General features: G+C 38.4%; 1 protein-coding gene across 4 annotated transcripts in view; it reads left to right on the top strand.

Annotated features, from left to right (window-relative positions):
• POGZ (pogo transposable element with ZNF domain) overlaps positions 1-25,747 on the top strand; it is a 49,684-nt gene that overhangs the window by 6,761 nt on the left and 17,176 nt on the right. For 2 of the 4 annotated variants that reach the window (XM_012733372.1, XM_012733371.1), the window contains exons 2-6: positions 13,148-13,272; positions 14,218-14,376; positions 23,046-23,221; positions 24,168-24,276; positions 25,454-25,744. In XM_012733372.1, coding sequence (XP_012588826.1) covers positions 13,149-13,272; positions 14,218-14,376; positions 23,046-23,221; positions 24,168-24,276; positions 25,454-25,744 — 859 coding nt within the window. In that variant the 5' untranslated portion in view covers position 13,148. The remainder of the gene's footprint in view (positions 1-13,147; positions 13,273-14,217; positions 14,377-23,045; positions 23,222-24,167; positions 24,277-25,453; positions 25,745-25,747) is intronic. The other 2 variants (XM_004693687.1, XM_004693686.2) reach the window with 1 other exon arrangement.

Genomic DNA, 25,747 nt, shown 5'->3' with positions numbered 1-25,747 from the left:
GAACTCATGCAGAAGCGGCTTTAGATTCTCAATGCTGTGCTTTAACCCACTGCGCCACCAGGGAGGGCCACCTCCCCATAAATTTTAAGGAAAATTTCATGTATGTGAAAAAGAATGCTCTAAGAAGTATCTATAATGAATTTACCACCTAGACATGACATTTAACTTAATATATTTGATATCTATGAAAAAACTCATAATAACCTATGTTTTGTGGACACACTTGAAGGTCGTAACACTTCGCTTAAATATTTCATGTATTTGATAAGAATAAATACATTCTCCTCTATGTATTGGTAATGTCAACTCCTATTGCTATTATTATCTTTTCTAAGAAAATACAACCCCAGAGCCAGGGGTTAAAGATGCAGCACCATCAAGTAGTCCCCAGGCACTGCAGTATGAGTTCAGTTCCTGTACCACCAGGTTGCTGACCCACATGGTGCAACAGACCTTTCCTGTCTCACTTGCTGCTCCCCTAAGCAGTGTATTTCAGTAGATCCTCCTGTTCTGCTCCCCACTTTCTCTGGTGAATCCTCTCACTCCCCTGCACCTCAGGCTTATATCCCAGTTCTTGTATACATAGATAGATAAATTAAAAAAAAAAATCCCAATATCTAGTGTCCAGTATATACATATATTCCAATTGTCCTAAAAATGTCATTTATAGTTTAAATGAAAAATTTTACTAGAGTCCAGAAGAAGGCTCACACATTACATTTTTTGCACGTTACATTTAAACATTTTTTTTTTAAAGATTGATTTACTTATGCATACAAGAACTGGGGTGCGGGCCAGAGGTGTGGGGGGTGAGTGGATTCTCACCAGTGTGTGGAACAGAACAGTCAGATCTACTGAAACACACTGCTGAGGAGAGCAGTGGCTAGGTCAGGAGAGGTCTGCTGCATCATGTGGGTCATCTCCATGGCTGGGGTTCGAACTGGTGTTGCAGTGGCTGCAGGTTGCTTCATAGTGTTGCACTTTAACCCATTGCACCACCAGGGAGAGCCCAACATCTAATTTTTTTAATCTAGTAAGGTCGTCTTAGTATGTGGGTGACATTGATATTTTTAATTGTGTTATTTTTGCTGAGGTAACAATGGATTACAACTTTGTGTACAAACTGGTGTATGCACCCATAATCCTGCACCATATTCCATTGGGTCCCTCCCATTTCCCTGCTTCTCTTGTAACCTCATTTCGGCACTCAGATTTATAGGGTTTGTTTTGTTTTTGAGTTTTTGTTACTTGAATTTCTCTGTGTTCCATATGTGTGAAATCATTCAGTGTTTGTTCTCCTATTTCACTTAGCATATTAACCCCTTCCAGTTCCGTCCATGTTGTTGCAAATGACAAATTTATCATTTTCTTATAGCTGAACAATTATTAATTTAGTGTGCATTTTCATAATCTACTCATTGGTCCTGGGCACATAGGTTGTTTCCATAACTTGCATATTGTAAATAGTGCTGCAGTGAACAAAGGAGTGCATAGATCCCTTCAAATTAGTGTTTTTGTGTCTTTAGGGTCGGTATCTAGGAGTGTGATTGCTGAATCTTTTGCTTTTTTAAAGATTTATTTATGCATATAGAACTGGGGTACAGTCCAGAGATGCAGGGACAGTGAGAGGATTCACCAGAGACAGTGTGGGAAACAACAGGCAGATGTACTGAAATAACGCTGCTGACGGGAGCAGCGGGTGAGACAGAAGTCAGCCATTCCATGTGGTCACTTCCCTTGCTGGGGTTTGAACTCCTGCTGCAGTGGCTGCGATATCTTCTATTGCTGTGCTTTAACCCATTGTGCCACCAGGTAGGACCCAGGGATTGCTGAATCTTAAGATTGATGATGTTAATCTTTTGAGAAACCTCCATACTGTGTTCCATGGGGACTGAACCAGTCTACATTCCCATCCAGCAGTGTTCAAGGAAGAGTTCCCACACTGGAACCAGTTGCTACTGGTCTTTTCGACATGGGCCATCTCAGAAGAATAAGGAGATACCTAATTGTGATTTTGATTTGTATTTCCTGGATATAAATAGATGATTTTTTTTTCATGTTGCTTGTTGATTGGAGAAGTGTCTTACTTAGATATCCCCATTTTTTAATTGGGCTTTTTGTTGTATGAGTTTCTTTGTAGCTCATAGATCTTTTTTTAAAAGATTTATTTATTTGTGCATACAGAACTGGGGTACAGGCCAGAGGTGCAAGGGTGGTGAGAGGCTTCACCAGAGACAGAGTGGGGAACAGAACAGATCGACAAAGTACACTGCTGAGGGGAGCAGTGGGCGGGTCAGGAGAGGTCTGCCACGCCATGTGGTCACCTCTGGGGCAGGCGGGAATCGAACTCATGTGGAAGTGGCTTTAGCTGCTCAGTGCTGTGCTTTAACCCGCTGCGCCACCAGGGAGGGCCTGTAGCTCATAGATCTTTAACCCCTTGTTGGACAAGTGATGTTAACATGTTTTCTCCTACTCAGTAGGATGTCTTAGTGATAGCTTTTTTTTTTTATAATAAGATTGATTATTTATGCATATGAGAACTGGCAGGTGTGTGGGCCGGAGGGGTGGGTGTGTATGTATGTATGTGTTGGTAGGGGGGAGGGGCGTGTGGGAGAGCACATTGAGAGGATTCACCAGACACAGAGTAGGGAACAGAACAGGAAAATTGACTGAAATACATTGCTGAGGGGAGAACGGGTGAGAAAAGGAAAGGTCTCCTGGGCCATGTGGGTCTACTCCCTGGACAGGGATGGAACAGGTGCTTCAGTGGCTGTCCATAGCTTCATGGTGCTGAGACTTAAGCCCTTGTATCATCAGGGAGGTCCTTTAGTGATAAGTTTCTTTCACAGTATAGAAACCTTTTGGTTTGATATAGTTCCATTTGTGTAATTTCCTTCAGTTTCATGCTATTGGGGTAGAGTTCCCAAAGAGCATCAGATGAAGTCACTGTCATGGAATGTTTTGCCTATGTTTTTTTTTTTTTTTCGATGTATTTTATGGTTTTAGGTCTTAAATCTAATTCTTTAGTCCATTTTGAGTTAGTTTTTGTACATGGTGTGTTTTATTTGTATACATGGCCTAGTTTTATTTGCATACATGGCCTAGTTTTATTTGCATGTGGCTATTCAGTTTTCCCAACACCGTTTGAGACGTTTCTTCCTCCATTTTAGCTCTTGACTCCTTATTCATAAATTATCTATCCCTGCAAGTGTGAATTTATTTTTGAACTCTGAATTTTATTCTATTGTGCCTGTCTTAATTCCAGAACTGTAACTTGTAATATAATTTGAAGTTTGGGAGTGTGATAATTCCATTCTTTTTTGTCAGAATTGCTTAAGGATCTTTGTGATTCTACTGAATTGAAATTATTGAAATTATTTTTCTTCTATTTTTTGAAAAATGCTATTGACATTTATGTGGGTATTGCATTGAATGTCTACTGCTTTGGTTAAGATGGCCATTTGATAATATTAAATCCACGAACAAGGAATATCCATTTCTTTGTGTGTTCTGTGTTTCTTTACATAGTGTTTGCAGTTTTCATTTACAGTTCTTTCATCTCTTACTAAGTTTATTCCTAGGTATTTAATTCTTTTTGATGCAGTTGTAAATGGGATTGTCTTCTTTCTTTCTCCTTTAGTTTGCTGTATGTATGTGTACTGACTTTCATATATTGATTTTGTAGCCTGCTGTTTAGCTACAGTGATTCTTTATTTCTAATAGGTTTTTAATGGTGTCTTTAGGGTTTTCTATGTATATTATCATTATCTGGAAATAATGGTAGTTTCACTTTTTCTTTTCTCATTTGTATTTTTTTTATATATTTCTCTTGCCTAATTTTTCTATCTAGAACTTCCAATACTATGTTGAACAGCAGTGCGAGGTTGCTGCAGATGGTCAAGGTTATAGCCTTTGGCTCTGTAGCTGCTTGATGAAGTGACCTGCAGTCATTGCCTGGCCAAGGGGGATAAGGACAGATCCTTTAGCAGTGCTCTCCCAGAGCCTCAGACTGTACCTCTCCCTTTGGTTGCAGACTAGATGTGAATTGTGCTTGTTTGGTGGACAATATGGGGGTGGGAGAGTGTGAGGACAAGTTGTGCTGTCTCCAGCCACAAGCAGGCACTGGAGTAGCTTTGGATTATGTCGTATTCAGTGTTCAGGAGCATGCCAAAATCAAACAGGGGCTTACCTGGGGTTAGCCTCCTGCAAGGTCATGCAGGGGAGTGGTAAATTTCTCTCTTGGTCACCAAAACCAGCTCTGTGTCCCTTACTTAACTGTGATTTCCCTTGGGAACCCTACACTGTCACACTGTCCAGCAGTAGTAAGTTGGGAGCTTCAGGGAAGCATGATAGCAAGATGGGGAGATGTGAGTACCCCTCCAACTCCCCACACTAGCTATAAGCAGCTGGCATGCCCTTTATTCAGCAGGATGTGCTCTGGGAGACCTGTACTTTCTGGCTACATACGTTGGAACCTCATCTTGGAGGCCCCACAGGAGGAGAGAGCTGAGTGCTTCCCACTAAGGTAATCCATCACCAAAGCTAGTGCAGGATCCCCTTGCTCAACCAGTTGCAATTTGCCTGGGAGGCCTACACGCACTTTGATAGTAATAGGGAAGTTCTAGAAATGGCTTTGGGGATAGGTGGCCAAGTTATCAACACAGGTTTCCTTTTTCTTCAGACTTTCTCGCAGGGAAAGTCAATTTTCTGCTACCCCAACTGGGAGATTGCTCAAGGGGAAGGGACATCTACATTTGTAAAAATACCTTGTTAGTGGTTTTATAGAAACTTTACCTCACTTTTTCTTTGTGGTACTACTTATTCCTCTATATTATTATTTCTTACAAGTGGAAGTGTAAATTCTTGTTTTGACTCAGTTCAACATTATTGTCAATGGTTTTTATTGTTTTTTTGGTTTTGGCTTTTTATAAAAGCATAATCCATAGACAAACCACTGATGAAAATTAGAGTTTGGATTAATTGGTGAACTTTTCTGTTAAAATTTATTAATATCATGACTGTTGGCTTTGAGCTATAGCACTACTTTTCGAACTTTTTTTTTAAAGATTTATTTACTTATGCTTATAGAACAGGGGTATAGGCGAGAGGTGTGGTGGGTGAGAAGATTCACCAAAGACAGTGGGGAAGCAAAACAGGCAGATCTGATATACACTGTTGAGGGGAGCAGCAGGCAGGTCAGGAGAGGTCTGCCACACCATGTGGTACAGCTCCCTGATGGGGGATTGAACTTATGCTGCAGTGACTTCGGAAAGCTTCATAATGCGGTGCTTTAACACATGGGGAGAGCCCCCACTTTTTGAAATTTTAAGTTCAAACATAACAAAAAGACTGATAAAGAATACAAAGGTTCCATGTCATTTTGATTTACTGCCCTCTGAGAATATGATTCAGAAGTTGAAGGGTCAAAAAGACCTTATACATTTAGCAAGAGAAATTATGGAGAGTCACATCCAGATATTTTAGAAATGGGGATTACATTAATTAATTTTGGGAAATTATTTTCACAAAAATTGTTCATCAGCTAAATATTTTTTCACTCTTCTTAACAATAACAAATACATTAGTCAAAAACAATACTGATAATAACCATAACCATGGTGTTCCAGTTCTAAGAGGAGAAATTAATGTAGTTGGACAAGAACACAAGTGGCACAGAAGTTGTCAGATAGTTTAAAGATACAGTGATTATAGGGTGAAATAAACTCAGTATATGTAAATTTTATAAAAATGGTTTTGCTGCATACGATAAAACCACTTGAACAACTCTGGGATCTTGGCAGAGAGGATAAATATTTTTTTTTTTTTTAAGATTTATTTATTTGTGCATACAGAACTGGGGTACAGGCCAGAGGCTCAGGGGCGGCGAGAGGCTTCACCAGAGACAGAGTGGGGAGCAGAACAGGCAGATCGACGAAGTACACTGCTGAGGGGAGCAGCGAGCGGGTCAGGAGAGGTCTGCCACGCCATGTGGTCACCTCCGGGGCAGGCGGGAATTGAACTCGTGCGGAAGCGGCTTTAGATTCTCAGTGCTATGCTTTAACCCACTGCGCCACCAGGGAGGCCCGGATAAATATTTTTAAAAGCTAAATATTTTTTCACTCTTCTTCAGAACATGTATTTGGTTCAATTAGGGTTTCTCAGTCTTAGCATTATTTTATTTTATTTTTATTTATATATGCATACAAGAACTGAGGTGTAGGTCAAAGGTAAGGGGGGTGAGTGGATTCACCAAGACATGGGGGGGGGGAGCAGAACAGGTGCATCTTCTGAAACACACTTCTGAGGGGAGCAGCAGTTGAGATAGGAAAGGTCTGCTGGGACATGGTATATGGTGTGTCACTTTCCTGGCTGGGATGGAATTCTGTGCTGCAGTGGTTTCAGAGAGCTTCACACTGCTGAGATTTAACCGCTTGCACCACCAGGAAGTCGCCTTAGCATTGTTGACATTTTCCTGGCTGTCTTATGGGTCCATAGGATGTTTAGTATTTAGCAGCACCCTAGTCACTCACCATTAGGTAGGTATCATAAACCCCACTTAGTCCCCCTATTTTGACTATTAGAATGTCTTCAAATTTTGCCAGTGTCATCTCGGAGTGAAATTGGTCCTGTGTTTGAGTATTAGTGAGTTGGCTAAAATCCAGTGGCATGCCTGATGGGGTTATACTTAGTGATGTTCTTATGAATTGGGTTTCTCTCTACATAAACTACACATAGGTCTTGAATGTAAGTCCCTTATGTAAATATGCTGCACTGTTGAATGATGCCTGGTACATGTTGAGAACACAGGAATGTAAACTAGTGAAATGTTAGCTCTTTTCAATTCTTTTGAAGATAGGTATGATTCTTCACTTGAAAGTCAAGGTTTCATCCTTTTGCTTTATCTAATTCTCCCCTCCCCCATATCCAAATTTCTTGGAAAATAATCTTATTAGCTCTGTGCTACAGATAAAGTTTTTATTAGGAGTAGTAGAGAACTTTGTTTGATATCTTTGAAGTGATCTATAACTTGACATTCAAAAGGGACAGTCAAAACAAACAAACAAAAAAAAACCCAGCTGCTTGCTAAGGACTTGATAAAATAAAATGTGCCCTGTTGTTAACCTTTAATTGTCCTTAAACTTTTTTTAACTGTGTAAATTATGCATAACAGGAAAATGATCTTGGTATTTGTTAGGGGAAAGGAACAGAAAGGGGAACACATATAGTTGGGATACGTGGAAGTTACAATTGTTTAATAATATAAAACACAAGACTGCAACACCTCAAGAATTTCAGGAGAAATAATTTTTTTTAAACATTTATTTGTGCGTATAGAACAGGGGTACAGGCCAGAGGTGCAGGGGCAATGAGAGGATTCACCAGAGACAGAGTGGGGAGCAGAACAGGCAGATGGACTAAATCCACACTGCTGAGGGGAGCAGCAGGCAAGCCTGGAGAGGTCTGTGGCACCATGTGTATCACTTCGGGGGCAGGTGGGGATCGAACTCATCCTGAAGTGGCTTTAGCTCCTTAGTGCTGTGCTTTAACCCACTGCACCACCAGGGAGGGCTGCGAAAGAATTTTTAAGTGGGAGACCAATATTTTCTCCTGTGCTATAGGAACACAATTGAATATAGCTAAAGAATAGCGTTGATCTGGAGGTAATTTTATATTTAAAATGAACAAGGAGGCCCATCTTGACTGTGGTTTTGAGTATCATTCTCCACTAAAAGGAAATCGGGAATCCTGGAGAAAGGACTGCATGTCCATCCTACATCTAGGGCAGGAAATGCATGAGATAAAGCTGGAACATCTTATCTATCGGGTGACAAAGTTTTTATTAAATACTTCTAATGGTTGGTCAGTGGGACTCAGCCAATTGAAGACATTTCCACTGGTGAAAATAGGACATATCAACTATCAATAAAGTTAACTTAAGGGGATCAAAGGACATAAAATATGTTAAAATATGGGATAACATAAAGGGAGTATATATATGAGAACAAGCTCATTGATCACTTTGGGGGAAATTGTACTGAACCAACATTGTTTTGAAATCAAATGAATAAAGAGAAAGCAAGAGCAGGTTAAAAAAAGAGGACATAGGGCCCTCCCTGGTGGTGCAGCTGGTAAAGCACAGCACTAAGAAGCTAAAGCTGTTTCAGCATGAGTTGATCCCCTGTCCAGGAACTGACCCACAAGGCACGGCAGACCTCTCCTGACCCACCCGCTGCTCCCGTCAGCAGTGTACTTCTGCCTGTTCTGTTCCTTGCTCTGTCTCTGGTGAATCCTCTCACTGCCCCTGCACTTCTGGCCTGTGTTCTGTATGCATAAATAAATAAATCTTAAAAAAAAAAAAAAGACATACTGGGCCCTCCCTGGTGGCGTAACAGTTAGGACGCAGCACTGCAAGCTGCAGCCTTTTCAGTGCAAGTTCGATCCCTGGTCCTGGAGATGACCCACATGGTGTGGCAGCCCTCTCCTGTCTTGCCCGCTGCTCCTCAGCAGTGTACTTCGTCGATCTGCCTGTTCTGCTCCCCACTCTGTCTCTGGTGAAGACTCTCACTGTCTCTGCATCTGTGGCTTGTACCCTAGTTCTGTGTGAATAAATAAATGTCTTTTAAAAAAAAGGGCATACTATATAAGCCATCACTGGGTAACCAAATAGAGAATGTTTTTTGGTTTTTAATAGAACTGTTTCTTTTAGGAAATGAATATGGAATGATTGGAATATGCCTTTTCTTATGGAAGATATACAGAGTACAGAGGCATGTGTCTATCATCAACAGTATCCAGGCTTGTAGGAACCAAAGGAAGTCAGCGACTTGTTTCTTCAATCATGTTATTTGAATCCAAATTCAGACAAATTTTCAAAAGTATGAAAATCTGAGAAAATGTGAAGTATAAATGTTGGCTAGGTGTTTGATATTAAGGGACTGTCAGTTTTTTATGTATGTAATGGTACTTTTTAAAATATATGATTGTTTCAAGTTCTTATATTTTAGAGCTACATGCCAAAATGTTTATGATATTAGGGGCTTAAAAATAATCTATGAAGAGGGCATAGATGAAACAAACAAGATTAGGTTTGAGTTTATAATCTTTAAAAAATATTTATGCATACAGAACTGGGATACAGGGGCAGTGAGAGGATTCACCAGAGAGTGGGGAGCAGAAAAGACTTGTTACAGGGCAAGGAGAGGGGCACCACTGAATCCCCAAACCTGTCTGCTCCAAATAGGTTCTGCCATCTGCTGCATCAAGACAAAACATGTTAAGACTTTAATGAAAAGGGACTTTCATACAGTGAGTCTACAACACAGAAGACAATATAATTTCTAAATCAGACACCATCCCCTCGTGGGCAAAAGTCCACCCAAAAGGGATTGGTCTAAAGCAAGGCCTGAAAGCCGCCACAGGACTAAAGCACCTTCTGGCTGGGACCCATAGAAAAGGGTCCATGGTTGAAGGGAGCAGCGAGAGGGTCAGGAGAGGTCTGCTGCACCGTGTGGGTCACTTTCGGATGGGGATCAAACTCACGCTGAAGTTGCCTTAGCTTTTTAGTGCTGTGTTTTACCCTCTGGGCCACCAGAGAGGGCCCTGAGTTTATAATTTTTAAAGCTGGATGATGGATAATGGTTGTGTCTGGCTGTTTTTGTGCTTAATTAAAATTTACCTCTCTTTAAAAATAGGAGAAAAAGAATCACCACTGTTCTGGTTGAGACACTCATAGTTGTTGAATGATGATAGTTTGTTTACTGAGTTACAGTATGTTTCTCATATGTATTGCCTGTCCACTCCTCTTGACCCACTGCAACTTGTTATGTGTTGGCCTTTCATTTCATTTCATTTTTTTAAAAGATTTATTTATTTATGCATACAGAACTCTGAGGTACAGGCCAGAGGTACAGGGGCAGTAAGAAGATTCACCAGAGGCAGAGTGGGTAGCAAAACAGGCAGGCTGACAAAGTACACTGCTGAGGGGAGCAGCGGGTGGGTCAGAAGAGGTCTGCTGTGCCATGTGGGTCACCTCCGGGGCTGGGGATTGAACTCATGCTGCAGTGGCTCTAGAGAGCTTCATAATGTGGTGCTTTAACTTGCTGTGCCACCAGGGAGAGCTGGGCCTTTCATTTAAAAAAAATATTTATTTATGCATACAGAACTGGAATACAGGCCAGAGGTGCAGGGGTGGTGAGAGGATTCACCAAAGACAGAGTAGGGAGCAGAACAGGCAGATCCACAAAGTACACTGCTGAAGGGAGCAGTGGGTGAGACAGGAGAGGTCTGCCCTGCCATGTGGATCACCTCTGGGGCCCCGGGATCAAACTCCCTCAGAAGTGGCTGCTGCTGCTTCCCAACCCATTATGCCACAGGGAGGGCAGGCCTTTTTTTATCTGATGGTTTTTCAGAAGAAATGAAATGTCTCTAAATTGAATAAGGATTGAATTTCAATACAATTTTTTCTTTTCTTTTTTTAAAATGTAAGGCATATCTATGCCCATAAATACATTTTATTGTCTTCTAGAGATGTTTTTGATGTGTAAAAATATGCTTACTCAACAGATTTATTTGGTTGACAAGTTTTATTGGTGTCCTGTATTCGTTCCCCTCAGCAGTGTATTTCAGTAGATCTGCCTGTTCTGCTCCCCACTCTGTTTCTACCCCCTCGCAATCTGGCCTAAACCCCAGTTCTTGTATGCATAAATAAATTTAAAAAATAACTTAAAAAATGTTGAATTTTCTTTCTATTTTGAATCTTCGTTTTCATTGAAAGTCTTGGCTAGACTGTGCCCAAGGAATTAATTTTCTCACGCAATAAAAAGAAGGAATAAACATCCTTCTTTGGCATCTTTTCAGATGTACCTTTTCTCCTGTTTCATAGAATTATCTTTTTCATGGATGGAATAACATTGACTTTGCTAGATGGACGAAACATTGAATAGTCTTGGTAAAATTCATTGCTTCACAAAAACAAAAACAAAACCACGAACTCAGTCTCTAAAGGTATTATCAAATACTGAGATAAAAGGTTAACCTTTGGGATGTTACTACAATATCCACAGACAGGATATCAAAAAGCACAATTTGCATTCAGCTAACTACTTTTTCCAAAAGAGTTTTTCACAGATTGCTTAGCATGTATGTGGGAAGTTCGCTTGCAGCTGGTCAGAGCCGAAAGAAGGTCCTTGAAAACCGTCTGTGTAGAGGTTATCTGTAGTTTACAGTCATTTTGCTGGGCATTTGATGTTTATGCATTAATTATCTGTTGGCTATGGGCTCTTAAGTCATACAACAAAGGACAACAGTATAAAATTAAGTAGTTAGAAAAAGTCATTCAGAATGGTTCTTCCCGTCTGTGGAACTGGACTGGAAAATACGGAAGTATGTGTTGTGTATTGACTCAAAGGATGCCAAAACAGGATTTCTTGGTTCAGCTTCTTGATAGCTTTGGCTTTTTATATGTAAATTATATATGAAGCGAAGAAAAATTAAGTTGCTACTTTAAATCTTTCTCATTGCTTATTCTTTTATGCCTTTGTGGTTTTAGTTTGGGATGACAAATTGAGATAGAGTATTTAGAGACCAACTAGACTCAAGTTAAACATTTTACTCACAGAATTGTGAGCATTGGCATGTTGCTAACTCAAGGGGGCATTGCTGGGATATTTTAAATTTCCAAGGGAACAACGCCATCTGTTGGGCATCTCACAAACAAATACTAACAAATTTGTATGGGTCTAACTACCTAGAAAGCTAGGTTGGTTGGTTGCTCTGTTTTGGCTAAGGGATTTTGTTGGGGAAATTACTGGGATTACACTAAATTCACTGAGAATCTTTGCATTTAAAACTTTGCTTGAACATGAACAGTAACACTATGCTCTTTCGAAGATAAAGAAATTGATATTTAGTCAGCACATACTGGAGGGCAGAACAGCAGTAGCTTTTTGTTTGCATTGCAAAGGTATAGGCACTATTTTTAAAACAACATCTAACTTAGGCAGTGTTTTTAAATAAAAGGCTGATAAAATTTTTAATGATTCTATACAAAGTAGTAGTAGGACTGGAGTGTAAGTCATATTTTCATCTTGGGTGCAAAAGTTAAGGTATTATAAAAATCAGTAAGGAATAGTGTAATGTATCATTTAAAAATAAGGATTAATAATTTTTTTCCGTAATGAACACAGTAAGAACAAAATCTGACCCTCTGTTTATATAACTGTGTATTTACTCTAATCCCAGCCCTGGATATTACAAACTCTTAAAATTCTAATTAAAGACTGCTTTGCTCTAATGGTTTTTTTTGTTAATTTTTTATCAAGAAAAACTTTAAAAAAGATTTATTTATGCATACAGGAGCTGGGGTATAGTAGGCCAGAGGTGTGGGTAGTGAGAAAGGATTCACCAGAGACAAGAGTGGGGAACAGAACAGGCAGATGTACTGAAGTACACTGCTGAGGGGAACAGTGGGCAGATCAGGAGAGGCCCGCTGTGCCATATGGGTCCACCTTCCTGGTTTGGAATTGAATTTGGCACTGCATTGGCTGTGGATAGTTTCATTGAGTTGGGTCTTGACCCCTTGTGCCACCGGGGAGGCCCTAAGAAAAAACATTCTTTAGCCCAAATATTCATGTTTCATAGTTCAGCAATACAGGCAGTGGCAAATACAGAAGTCAACCCAAAGAAATTCTTGACACTTGAAAATCATTTTGCATTTTGAAAGACACAAACTTTCCTCATCACCTCAGAATCTTTTATGGCACCATAATTTCTGTAGAAATTTGGAACTCTCAAGGATATAATGAATGTTCTAACTATGAAATTGCAGACACGTGGCCAGAAGGCTGCACATTTGAGGTTTCATAAAAACACTGGAAGCCATAGTAATTGTTGTTAACATTGATATCCTTCCAGACTCATTTTTTCCCCCCTTTCAGCAGTAAAAATTTTAATTCTGGGCCCTTAGATGTGGGGGTGGGGAGCCGGTGGGAGTGGGGAAAAGGTTAAGGAAATTGTAAAGGGAGAACTTTGTGGCTAGTTACCTTGAGGTAGGTTACCAGTGAATTCAAGAATAGGATTCTGTATTTTGTACTAATCTGTTTCTCCCATTCTGAGGTTAGTATCTTAATCTCTTTTTTTTTCCTTGTAGCATGGCGGACACCGACCTGTTTATGGAATGTGAGGAGGAGGAGCTGGAACCATGGCAGAAAATCAGTGATGTCATTGAGGATTCTGTAGTTGAAGATTATAATTCAGTGGATAAAACTAATACAGGTAACAACTCTTTTGAACTTAGCTTATTTAATTTGATTCAGTTGGATGGCTTTTTTGTTAAAGTGTGGTGAAGAAGGACTTTTAAGAATCCAGTGTTGCTCCCTTAGGGCCTTGGTGCTACCTTTCCCAGCCATGCTTTAGTAAGTGCCTTGATTTTTCTTTCCAGAAAGCTAGAAACACTATTTTTTAACTCATTAAAAACATTGAGAGTTGTTGGATTAACCAGTGTTTATCATGTGTCCATCAGATCTCCTACCAAATGGTGTATGAACCAGAGTGCAGAGTGGTGCTGTGTGTCAGTGCTCGTTTAGAGCCCGTCAAAACAGTTTCGACTTGTTTGTTTTACTTGAACTTGGTTTCCTTTGTGAGTTGAGCAGAATTTGCTTTGTGTTTGCCTTCATGGACAGTTTGTAATCTTAGATTTATTAGCTTCTCTCTTAAAAAGGTGATGTTGCAGGGTCAAATTCTCATTTGCCCTGAATTCAGAAAGTGTGTTTCTTATCTGTTGTTTTCTTTCTCTCTTTTATTAAAATCTTTGCTGCTTTGAGACCTGATGATGGCATTGCTTTGGGCAGTAACAGGATACAGTTCAGGTTCTTGTGGATGGCTTACTATGCATGGTAATGAATAATAGTTGTGGTGAAATAAACTTTTGAGTCCTAGAAGTTTGCTTGTGCTACTGTATAAGCAAAATATTAAAATCCTGGTGGAGTGAGTTTATGATCTAAATTAACCAGAAAATGTGAGACAAAGAAGGCATTGTGTCTAATTGGTGCAGTAAGGGGCAAGTAGGAGGAGAATCAGATGAACAGTTGGATTTACTAATGAAGTAGGAAATGTTTTGGCTGTATAGACTCACAAAAGATGAAAAGGGAAGATCAGAACAGTATCCTTTAGTGTCATCTGTCCCTGTCTCCAAGTGACTGTGCCTCCCCTTCCCCACAGTTTCTGTGAGCCAGCAGCCAGTCTCGGCTCCAGTGCCCATCGCTGCCCATGCTTCTGTGGCTGGGCACCTCTCTACATCCACCACCGTTAGTAGCAGCGGGGCACAGAACAGCGACAGTACAAAGAAGACTCTTGTCACACTAATTGCCAACAACAATGGTAAGTGGGATTATTGGGAAATTTTTCCTGGGCTAGAGGGGTAGAGAATAAAAAGGGCTTTAGGAGCAGATGTGCATGTTTCGCTTTAGGTACTGGACTGGCTCTGCTAGTTGATGAGTGACTTTAGTAATGATTATCTGAGATGGAAATGATTTAATAGGTGGTGATGTTCTATCTGAGGTAGTGCTGAATTTGTGTTGGTGTTTAAAGTCAGGGCAATTGATTTTTTGCTGCTGATAATTTCTAGGAGAGCAAATATAAACCCAAAATTCCTAACTGTTTAAGAGATCTGGGTCTTTTGTTTTTGTTTTTCAATTGGAAGGGCCCCACTAGTTTGGTAAGAATTCTCCTAAGGCAGCTTTGTTCTATATTTTCTCTGGCAGTTTTTATTTGGTTCTTGGGAATGGAAACTTGGATATAGAGATGTTGTCTACCTGAAGGACATGGTGAAAGTGGTTTCAGTGTATTTATTGGCTAGGGAGGCTATGGTTTCTATGTCATTTCTGATGACTGTTTCTATCCTCTGAAGCTGAGTTATTGGCAAGTTATGGCACAAGATTTATAACTAGAATTAGTACTTTCATAGAATTATTGCATTGCTTCAAAGGACTGGTTTTAATTCTATTTAAAAAATAGTTTTATTAATACAGGAATAATATGTGCATTGTAGGAAAAAAATTAACCATAAATAATAAAGGGAGAAAAAGACTATTTTTGATTATTGTATTTCCTTTAAAATAGCTTTATTAATATAAGAATAATATGTGGATTGTAGAAAAAAATAGTAAAAGATAAAAGGAAGAGAAAAGCTTTAACTGTAACTATAACTCTTAACTCTGAACGTGTATGTACTTCTATATATTTCTTTATGCTACATGTAGTGGCTGACTTTTTACAAAAGTGGATCATACAAATGCCACATTCATTCTGTCTGCTTTATATTCTTAACATACAGTGAATATTTTCTCATTGTAATAAATATCTGTAGCACTTTATGACCGAGTGTTATGTCAGTTTATATTGCCATTAAAAACACATGATGTTCTTATTTTGGGTTATAAGCTTTATTGTTACCCTATTGTTACATGTTATTTTAATCTTGTTTTTTTTTTTTTTTTTTTGGGTGTGTGTATGTTTGTTTATGAACAGTGCTAAGATGTTTAGCGAACATCTTAGGCATTGTCTATGCTCACTGTCTAAGCTGCATTATAAAGTGAGATAGCTGAGTCAGGGACTTAAAATTTGATAGATAAGTATCAAATTGCTCTCATAGATTGCTCTAAATAAATGCCTACCAGTAGCTCTTTCCACATATTGTTGCCAACTTTTAAGTATTATCAATGTTAAATCTTTATAATTTCCATAGGTAATTTAACTTTTTAAATACTAAACAAAACTTTTAATACATAGAAAATCCTTACAATTTTTATAAACTTTTAAATGAGGAGCATTATATATATGAAGAGGAGGAAACAAGTATCTAGAGAATCCTCTTTTTTTTTTTTTGGGAGAATCCTCTCATTTTACAGATGTGGTAATTTCTTAGTATCCTATAAATAATCCTAAGGTTAAATAGTTGGTAAGTGACTAAACTAGGTTTGAATGTTCTGGACTTCAAAACTTGAGGTCTTTTTACTGTATTTTATTGTTTTCTTGTGTGCAAAGCTAAATTTTTCTTTGATCTCAGGGTTCCAAGACCCTCTATGAGTAAGCATCTCATGGCATGTTGACATGACCTACTGTCCTTGAATCCTTGAATGCTGAACCTTTGATTCCAGGCTGGTGTACAAACATTCTAATAAACAAATTGATCTTACTTCTTTCAAAAGCCTCTAATATTCAAGTTAAAATATTAGCCCTTGGGCCCTCCCTGGTGGCGCAGCGGGTTAAAGCACAGCACTGAGAATCTAAAGCCGCTTCCGCATGAGTTCGATTCCCGCCTGCCCCAGAGGTGACCACATGGCGTGGCAGACCTCTCCTGACCCGCCTGCTGCTCCCCTCAGCAGTGTACTTCGTCGATCTGCCTGTTCTGCTCCCCACTCTGTCTCTGGTGAAGCCTCTCGCCACCCCTGAGCCTCTGGCCTGTGAACAAATAAATATTTAAAAAAAAAAAATTAGCCCTTGTTCCTGTTTAAAAAAATGGTTATAAACTGGTAACCAAGGTTACATATATCTTAGTGTTTTTCTAAAAAGTTTCCATGCATGCATTAATTGGTCTAATTTGTCTAGCCTGTTTTATTTATTTTATATAATACATACAATTCTGCAATGTTTTAATCTTGAGTATAACTTTGTATTCTTGAAATGCCAGCTTACCTATAGGATAAGGCTTCAGAATAGAACAAATAAAATATGGTCATTATCTTTTATAATCCAGGCTTGTAAACCTTCAGCTTAATTGTATGGATATATATTCCACTTACTGCATGAATGACATAGCAAGGAAGAATAACTTCTAAGCATTTCAGTTTTGTTTTGTTTAGTGTACTAGACATTTTAGAAAGTTAAAAAGTTACCCCCCCATCCTTCTTTTAAATCGTTTTTAAAAACAACCTTGCTCCTGGTTAACAGTAGCTATCTCTTCCAATAATTATTTATAAGGTTGCCCATTTGGGGACATTGATTTGGCATTGATAATTTATCTGTTTTATTTTCTTTGCCCCTCTCTACGTAAAAAGTCTTGCTTTTAAGAAACATTTTTATACTTGTGGAAGGAAAGCAAGAGATGGAGTGAGTAGGAGCCATCAGCAGTGTTGTATTGGCTCAGACCTAAACTGGGTGTTGGATTCAAGTGTTTATGCTTATACTTTAGCACTTAAATTTATGTAATATTTTATGTGGATAAGATGTTAAAACATGATTAAGATAAAGACAAATTAGGGCCCTCCCTGGTGGCTCAGCGGGTTGAAGCGCAGCACTACAAAGCTGGCCGTGGCCTCTTTAGTGCATTTGATCCCTGGCCTTGGAGGTGATCCACATGGCAGGACAGACCATTGCTCCCCTCAGCAGTGTACCTCGTCTATCTGCCTGTTCTGCTCTCCACTCTGTCTTTAGTGAATTCTCTCATGGCCCCTGCATCTCTGACCTGTACCTCAGTTCTGTATGCATAAATAAAATCTTAAAAAAAAGAGAGAATGATATCTTAAAAGAATGAATGGATTGGAGGGAGTGGAGTAGATAACAGTTTTTTTTTCCTATACTGTAAAATTCCTGTTGTTCCATGAAGAATGATAGTTGGTTAAAAAAAAAAGTGTGTGTGTCAGAGAAAGACAAACAGGTAGGTACTATTTCCATATGTGAAGAGTTGATAAAGTGCCCCTACCTCTCACCATATACAAATATTAACAGTAAATAACATAACTGTAAGAACCAAAACTGTAAAGTTCTTATATGCAAATATAGGTATGTCTTGTTTTTCTTTTTCTGCTGAGGATAGCATTGGTTTACAGTACTGTGGGGAATAGATTCATACCCTTTCTCGTGGGATCTAAGTCCTTATGATATTAATTTAGGCAATGATTTCTTAGGTGGGATTCCAGAAGCATAAATAACCACAGAAAAAAAATGAATATATTTGACTTGACAAAAAGGAAAATGTTTTATACTTAAAAGGGCATAATCAAGGAAGGGAAATCAGAGCCCAGTGAATGGGAGAAAAAGATTGCAAATGCATATACTGCCACGCAAGATTTTTCAACTTTCTGTTAGTACAAAAGTGATATGGATTCAATAGTAACTGTACTTCAAGTTTTGAATTTTGATCTTTTCCTAAGCTAGCCAGATGATCCCAAGATAAATAACTGATGTTGTGCAATGTACAGTATTCAATGAGATAGTCAAATTATTATAAAATAAACTTTGTATTAGGTGATTTTGCCAAACTGTAGGCTAATGTAAGCATTTTGGCATGTTTTTGATAGGTTAGGCTAAGTATGATGATCAGTAGTCTAGGTATCTTAAATACATTTTTAACCTATGGTATTTTCAGTTTTATGATGGGTTTATTGGTATGTAATCTCATCATAAATGGAGGAACATCTATTTTATAATGTATATAAAGACCTACTGTACTTCAATAATAAAAACACAGTAGCGCCCTCCCTGTGGCGCAAAGCATTAAAGCACAGCACTGTGGAGCTATCTGCAGCCACTGCAGCACGAGTTCAGTTTTTGAGTTTGAGATGGTGAGCCATATCTCTGCTGTCCTGCCCGTTGCTCCCTCAGCAGTGTACCTCAGACCGTCTACCTGTTCCGTTCCCCACTCTGGCTCTGGTGAATCTTCTCACCCCCTGTACCCTAATTCTTGTATGCATGAATAAATTAAAAAAAGTAAACATAGTAATTAAAGTCCACTTCACCCCCACTAGGGTGGTTATGAAAAAATGATGGATAAGTGTTGGTAAGAATGTGGAGAAGATGGAACTCTCATAAACTGCTGGTGAGAATTGTATATTTTTTTTTACTTTGAAAACTAATTTGGGCAGTTTCTCTAAAAATTAAACAGAATTATATTACCCAGCAATTTTACTCTTAGTTATATACCCAGTGGAATTGAAAGCATGTGTTCATTCAAAATCTTGTGCACAATTGTTCACAGCAGCATTTTTCATTGTAGCCAAAAAACAAAAAAAAATGCAGCAAACTAAGTTGTTGAATGGATAGACAATTTTTTTGTATCTATACAGTAGAATATGATTAGGCCATAAAAGGAATGAAATAATTGATACAAAGGAATGAACTTTGAAAATTTAATACTAAAGTAAATTAGATATGAAGGTCTCATGCTAAGTGACTCCCATAATAATGCAATGTCCAGCATAGGCAGATCTACAGAGTTAGAAATTAGATTTGTGGTTGCCAGGTCTGGGAAGCAGATCAAGGAATAAATGTTAGCAGTTTAACAAGGCTTCTTTTTGGGGTGATAAAAATATTTTGTAATAAGTGGTGATGGTGGAATAGACATTGTGAAGATACCAAAAACTGAATTGTACACTTTGATAGGCATGTGAATCAAATTTTAATTTTTTTCTTTTTAAGAAAGTTTCAGGAGGAAACTTTCCCTCCTGAACATATTTACTTTTCTTTTTGTTGTTCCTTAGAATCTACCGCTCATAATTTGAAAATTGTTCCTGTATTTTTCTCTGATCATATGTTTGCATTAGAAAGAAACATTGTAAAGCAAAGTAGTGCTTAATTCTGAGCTGTGAATATAGTGAATTTAATGTTACAAATTTCTTAGTGTATAACTTAACTAGTTTTCAACTCCTGTTTACCAACATTTCAAGTTTATTTATCCCTCTTATCTCTGGGTTTTTTTTTTTTTTAAAGATTTTTTTATTTATTCACACAGAATTGGGGCACAGGCCAGAGATGCAGAGGGTGAGAGGATTCACCAGGGACAGAGTGGGGAGCAGAATAGGCAGATCGATGAAACACACCACTGAGGGGAACAGAGGGCAGGTCAGGAGAGGTCTGCCACCATGTGGCCACCTCCCGGGGCAGGCATGCGGAAGTGGCTTAAGCTTCTTAATGCAGTGCTTTAACCCGCTGAGCCACCAGGGAGGGCCCTATCTCTTAGCTGTGTAAGTAAATGTAAAAGAATGAAGGAAAAAATCACAATCATGCATTGGCACAAAGGGTTAGGATACAGCACTGCAAGCTAGCTGCAGCAGTTTCAGTGTGAGTTCCATCCCTAGCCCCAAGGTGACCTGCGTGGCCTGCAAACCTCTCCTGACCCACCCACTACTCCCCTCTGCAGTGCTACTTCATCGATCTGCTTGTTCTGTTCCCAACTCTGTCTCTGGTGAATCTTCTCACCACCCGGCACCTCTGACTTGTACCCCAATTCAGTATGCATAAATAAATGAATCTTTACAATCACAACCTCTAGGTTTGTGAAACAGTATGCTGTGACAGAAGCTGTTGAATCTCCTTCCTTTATTTAATCAGTTATGGCTATCACATAAACTCAGAGTAAACAAAGGCGCAGGGGATTGGTTGGATATTTCTTTTAAAACCTGTCAAAATTTCTTTGAGGAGAGACTTTGAATGTAAAAAAAATCATTAAAAATTAATCATTCAGGGCCCTTGCTGGTGGGCCCTTGCTGCACAGCACTAAGAAGCTAAAGCTACTTCCACATGAGTTCATCCCCGCCTGCCCTGGAGGTGATCCACATGGCGTGGCAGACCTCTCCTGACCTGCCTGCTGCTACCCTCAGCAGTGTTCCTCATCAGTCGGCCTGTTCTGCTCCCCACTCTGTCTCTGATGAATCCTCTCACTGCCCCCACACCTCTGGCCTGTACCCCAGTTCTGTATGAATAAATAAATCTTTAAAAAAATTAAGCATTCATTAGAATTATTAGACTTTGTTGGAATTATTCTAGGAAGTCATTCAAATTATTCATTATGAATAATTAAAAGTAGTAAACAAGTATACATTAGTTAATCCAATGTGACTTATCACATGCTGGCCTCTGCTTTTATTTGAATTGTAAACATAACCTGGACTTAGAAGCTCATCTTTTTGTTTGCATTGTGTGTTTTAGAAAAGCCCTAAGCATTCCACTAAAAATCAAATAATGACCCTATTGTCAGAATATTTGCAGAAAATGCTTGTGTTTACAATCTTCATTACAGAATATGTGCAGATTTCATGGGGGACTGGCCTGTCTCTCCAGACTAGCCAGTGCTGGTTGATTTCATACATATGTAAAAAAATTTCCATCTTTTCCTTCCTATATTTAATTTGGGATGTTGATTCAATGATACCTTTGGAAATTTTAGGCTTAGATCAATAACATGATTTATTTTTTTTTACTGCAGCAGCTAAAATAATGAATAGGAAATACATACATTCATTTACTGTATTCCAACCATAAATTGCAAAGGGGTAAAAAGAGATGGATAGGAAGCTTTATAGATTAAAAGAGATTTGAGATGTATGTCTATCACTTGCACTTTGTCACCTCTTTTGTAACTGGATTCAAAAATTTTTTAAAATACAGGTAATAGTCCATACATCTCTTGATTTCTGCTTGGTATTTGATAGTCTAGAGAATTAGTGATATATTTAACTTTATTGAAGTATATTTGACAATGGAATTGTAAAATATTTGAAGCGTACACTATGGTGGATTGATATACATTGCATTACAAAGATTACCACCTCCTTGTTAATTAATATTTGTCACTTCACAGATCTTATTTTTTAAGGGGCTAAGTGAGAATATTTAAGTTCTGCTTTATTAGAAAATTTGAATTATCAGCTATAGTCATAGGATTATTTTGATTTTTAGGAATGATAATGCTATTGATAGTCTCTTTTTTAAAAAGTTCTTGTAAAGACATAGATTGAAATATACCTATAGATGAAGTGATATTGATAAGATCTGGTACTTGTATCAGAATAACATGGGAACTGATAGATAGGTGGGAAATAACGGGTGAAACAAAGTTGGCTGTAAGTTTATAGTTGTTAAAGCTAGATTATGGGTAAATTGGGTGTTCATTATCGTGGTTTAGATGCAGATGGACGGATCGATCAATCTTTTGTCAACCTCTGTAATCACCAGTCTGCTGATTCAGTAACTCTGAGGGTCTGATCCACTGATGGATCTTGATTTCTGGGAGAATGGGGGATAAACTATGTTTGCCCCTTAATAGGTAATCTATCTGGCAATCTAGCTTTGTGGCTAATTGCAGTGACTCAAATGGAACGTGTAGTTCATAAGAGTTCATCCCATTCTGATGATTTGAATTAAAAAGTTGAGGCATTATTTTGCTTGAATTTTTTTTGCTCATGTATATTGGCTCTGAATTTTTTTGTCTGGTTGTGGAGTATTCTTCATAAATCAGGAAACTTAGTATTAATGATTTTTCTTTATTTTTGGGCCAACTATAGTAAATAGGGGCTAAATTTTTTTTCAAAATTATTTTCCTCACAAATGAAAAATAATTTTTAATATTGTAATACCCTTGTTTATTGATATTTACTAATATTCATAATTAAGTCATTATATTTTAATTCACATAATTTCTCCTTGCTGTTGGTTGGTTTTTGACCAGGTCTTTCCTTTATTAATTCTTGAAGATACAAAGATTAAGAAGATAGCCTGTTATTCTCTGCATTCCCATACCTATACAAGACAGTGGTTGTATTATCGTAATTGTTGTATTTCTGAGATTTTACTCACTAGGATGAGATGTCTTTCTTTAGGTTCTGTGTCCTTACTGAGTTAATGTTTGTTGATGAGTATTCCTTTTTTAAAAAAAATAAGAGGCTCAATTAACAAATTATTCTAACAAAATAGGTAGCTAAAATATGGGTAAAAACTTCATGCTACATTAAGTTGTTGTTATGGTTATATGTGGTCACTTAAACCATCAGAGTCAAAGTGATGGCCATGTAGAGGTCTCAATGTGTTAAGACATAACCAGTAAAAATGTTTGGGGGAGATGTTAGTGAACCTCCCTTATTTTTTTGTTAGTTGTAGATTTGGGTGAAGCTTAAATTTTGGGTGAGTTTGGTGACATTAAACCTGAGGTGAGTGAATCTTGTATGTTTTGATATATGGAACACCATTTTTTTATCTAAAAAATGATTCGTAGGAAATGTGGGTTTGTTTTCTCTTATAATCCTTTTCTCCCCCCCTTCCCTTTTACCCTTTAGCTGGCAATTCCTTGGTCCAACAAGGTGGACAGCCGCTCATCTTAACCCAGAATCCAACCCCAGGTCTGGGCACAATGGTTACTCAACCAGTATTGAGGCCTGTCCAGGTCATGCAGAATGCCAATCATGTGACGAGTTCTCCTGTGGCCTCACAACCAATATTCATCACTACACAGGTGAGTGGGACTTTGATTTTTGACCCTTGATAGAGAAGGAGAGAATGGAGGCTCTGACATAATCTCTTTAGCATCATTAGAAATAGTTCTAAGTCCTCTCAAAAGACAGAACCTGACTTTCTCATTTACTGTTTTGTAATTTGATGTGATGACTGTTGTAGAAATCCCAAAACCAGTATACAGCTGTCTAATTTTCCTCTTTGTGCTCCAATAGAGGGCTACTAAGTGACTTGATTGAAGTCTGGACAGAAATTTCTGCGAAAACTTGGATTAAGAAGCCTTAATTAACACTTGGCTCTCAAGGCTTCTTGCCCTTTGCATTGGGTTATTTTTCTTAAAATGGGGGTGAGCTAGTTGACTTCTGAAATCACATGAAATTGGTAAAATACAGGGAGTTCTTTAGAAGAGAAAGAAGGTGTTTATTTGATATATAATGTGAATCGATGTTGAAAGCCTAATATGAAATAGAAAAGCAAATGCTTTTCTTTGCCTGTCTATGGCTTCCTGAGTTACAAACTCCTCTCCTAAAATTTGTCAGAGGTTTATGGCCTTTGAAGTGGACTTTGGGAACAATTTCTTACAATTGTTTGTATGTCGAATCACTCTAGTGAATACTGTTAGTTCATTTTTTTTCCTTCTATGCTTTTAGCAGTTTAGGACCCAGTCTGTGGACAGGTTTTTAAGCTAAGGTCTCTTAAGAAAAGAAGTAGGTTTTCATTTTTGCTCACATGGACCAGAGCTTATTCTCCAGTTTTGATATTTTGTCACTCAAAAGTTTGCCACAATTTCTAAAATTTCCATCTTAGTCATTTAAAAGCTGTAACTCTAGAGACAGAAGTACTAGGTAAGAATGTGGGAACTTTTTTGGACATAGGTCTGTCTCACTGCAGTTTCTGCTAGTGTTAGCTGATCTCCATGTTAAAGATCATTTTGCTTTTTAATGCAGGGATTTCCTGTAAGAAATGTCCGGCCTGTACAAAATGCAATGAATCAGGTTGGGATTGTGCTGAACGTACAGCAAGGCCAAACGGTTAGACCAATTACACTAGTCCCAGGTAAGGAAAAATGTCTATCCATTTGGAATAAACTGGCATCCAGAAGATTTGTTTTTATTGTCTCAAAATATTCTAGGTCACTTTAAAAGTTTAGGTCATTAAAAAAACCTAAAAATCATATTGATTCAAGCCCAGTTAAAAAAAAAAAAACCAAAAACTGTCTCTAACCTTTGGCCAGGGTGGTAGTTTTATATATATTATTAACTTTTACCACCCTTCATGAGGTAGTAAAACATGGTTTATGTAGTCATTTTTCTATTTCTGGTGTTTTAACTAGCTGTTAAATTTGTTGTTCTGGAGGGATATTATTAATGCACATATCCAAATTCCATATTCCTTTTAAGCCTACTCACTTACATGGTGGGATTATAAGCTTTATTTTGCTTAAATTTTATAGCATAGATTTTGGATATAAATGAAGCTAATGATATACCCTTTGAAGATAAGTATTACCAATGACTAAATTTTTTTTAAGACACTGAATTGAAAAATAATAATAATAAAAAAAATCTTATCCCCCCCAGATCTTTATTTATTATAATAAATTCAGGCCAAAAAAGGAGTATCTTAATTTAGTTGTAAGGGTATTTCTATAACTTAACTTTCTAAGTTTTTGTTGTTCTCAGAGCCCACAGAGTAATTTTTGGCCTCTAGTCTGATGAGCTTATTGTATCTAATTCTGACAGTTCTTCAAATTTGTCAGTGGAATTGTCTATAGCTGAGTCAGAGAGTCTCTTCTTTGGGATATCGGATCAGAATGATAGTATATGAGAATGGAAGATTCTATTTGTAGTGGAAGGGATCACTTTTTCAGTACCAGGTCTGCTCACTGACTTCTGTACAGACATACTGCCTCCCTTTCTAGACCTACCCTTTCTCTTCTAAGGTCAGGATACTATGATTATCTTCTTGGGATAGAAAAGGCAGTGGTAAGGTGTTGATGGGAGTCTTCTTTCTTTTTGGGTTGGTTACCTAGGCTAATTTCTTTATCAGCTTGGACATCTATTGCTGTCTTAGATATTACAACTTGTGCTATTCTTGGTAACCTCTGATGGTCACCAATCAGTTTGGGGAAATAATCTTTTCCTATTCCAGAATTTGCAGTAGAGACAAGAGGACTGTATTGTAGGTGAGCTCATTGACCAAGATTTGGTACTTTTCTGTCTCTCTTTTGAAGCCCCAGGTACCCAGTTTGTTAAACCAACAGTTGGAGTCCCACAGGTGTTCTCTCAGATGACCCCAGTGAGGCCAGGCTCCACAATGCCTGTGCGACCCACCACCAACACCTTCACCACCGTCATCCCAGCCACTCTCACCATTCGAAGCACCGTCCCACAGTCCCAGTCCCAGCAGACCAAGTCCACTCCCAGCACTTCCACCACTCCTACTGCCACACAACCGACCTCATTGGGGCAACTAGCTGTTCCACCTCCAGGCCAATCCAACCAGACCCCAAATCCCAAGTTAGGTG

Source organism: Condylura cristata, unplaced genomic scaffold (genome assembly GCF_000260355.1).
Source record: "Condylura cristata isolate star-nosed mole 26May11 unplaced genomic scaffold, ConCri1.0 scaffold00040, whole genome shotgun sequence".
Classification (NCBI taxonomy): domain Eukaryota; kingdom Metazoa; phylum Chordata; class Mammalia; order Eulipotyphla; family Talpidae; genus Condylura; species Condylura cristata.
The sequence above is the reverse complement of the archived record's forward strand: the minus strand, read 5'-3'. Positions and strand labels throughout refer to the sequence as shown.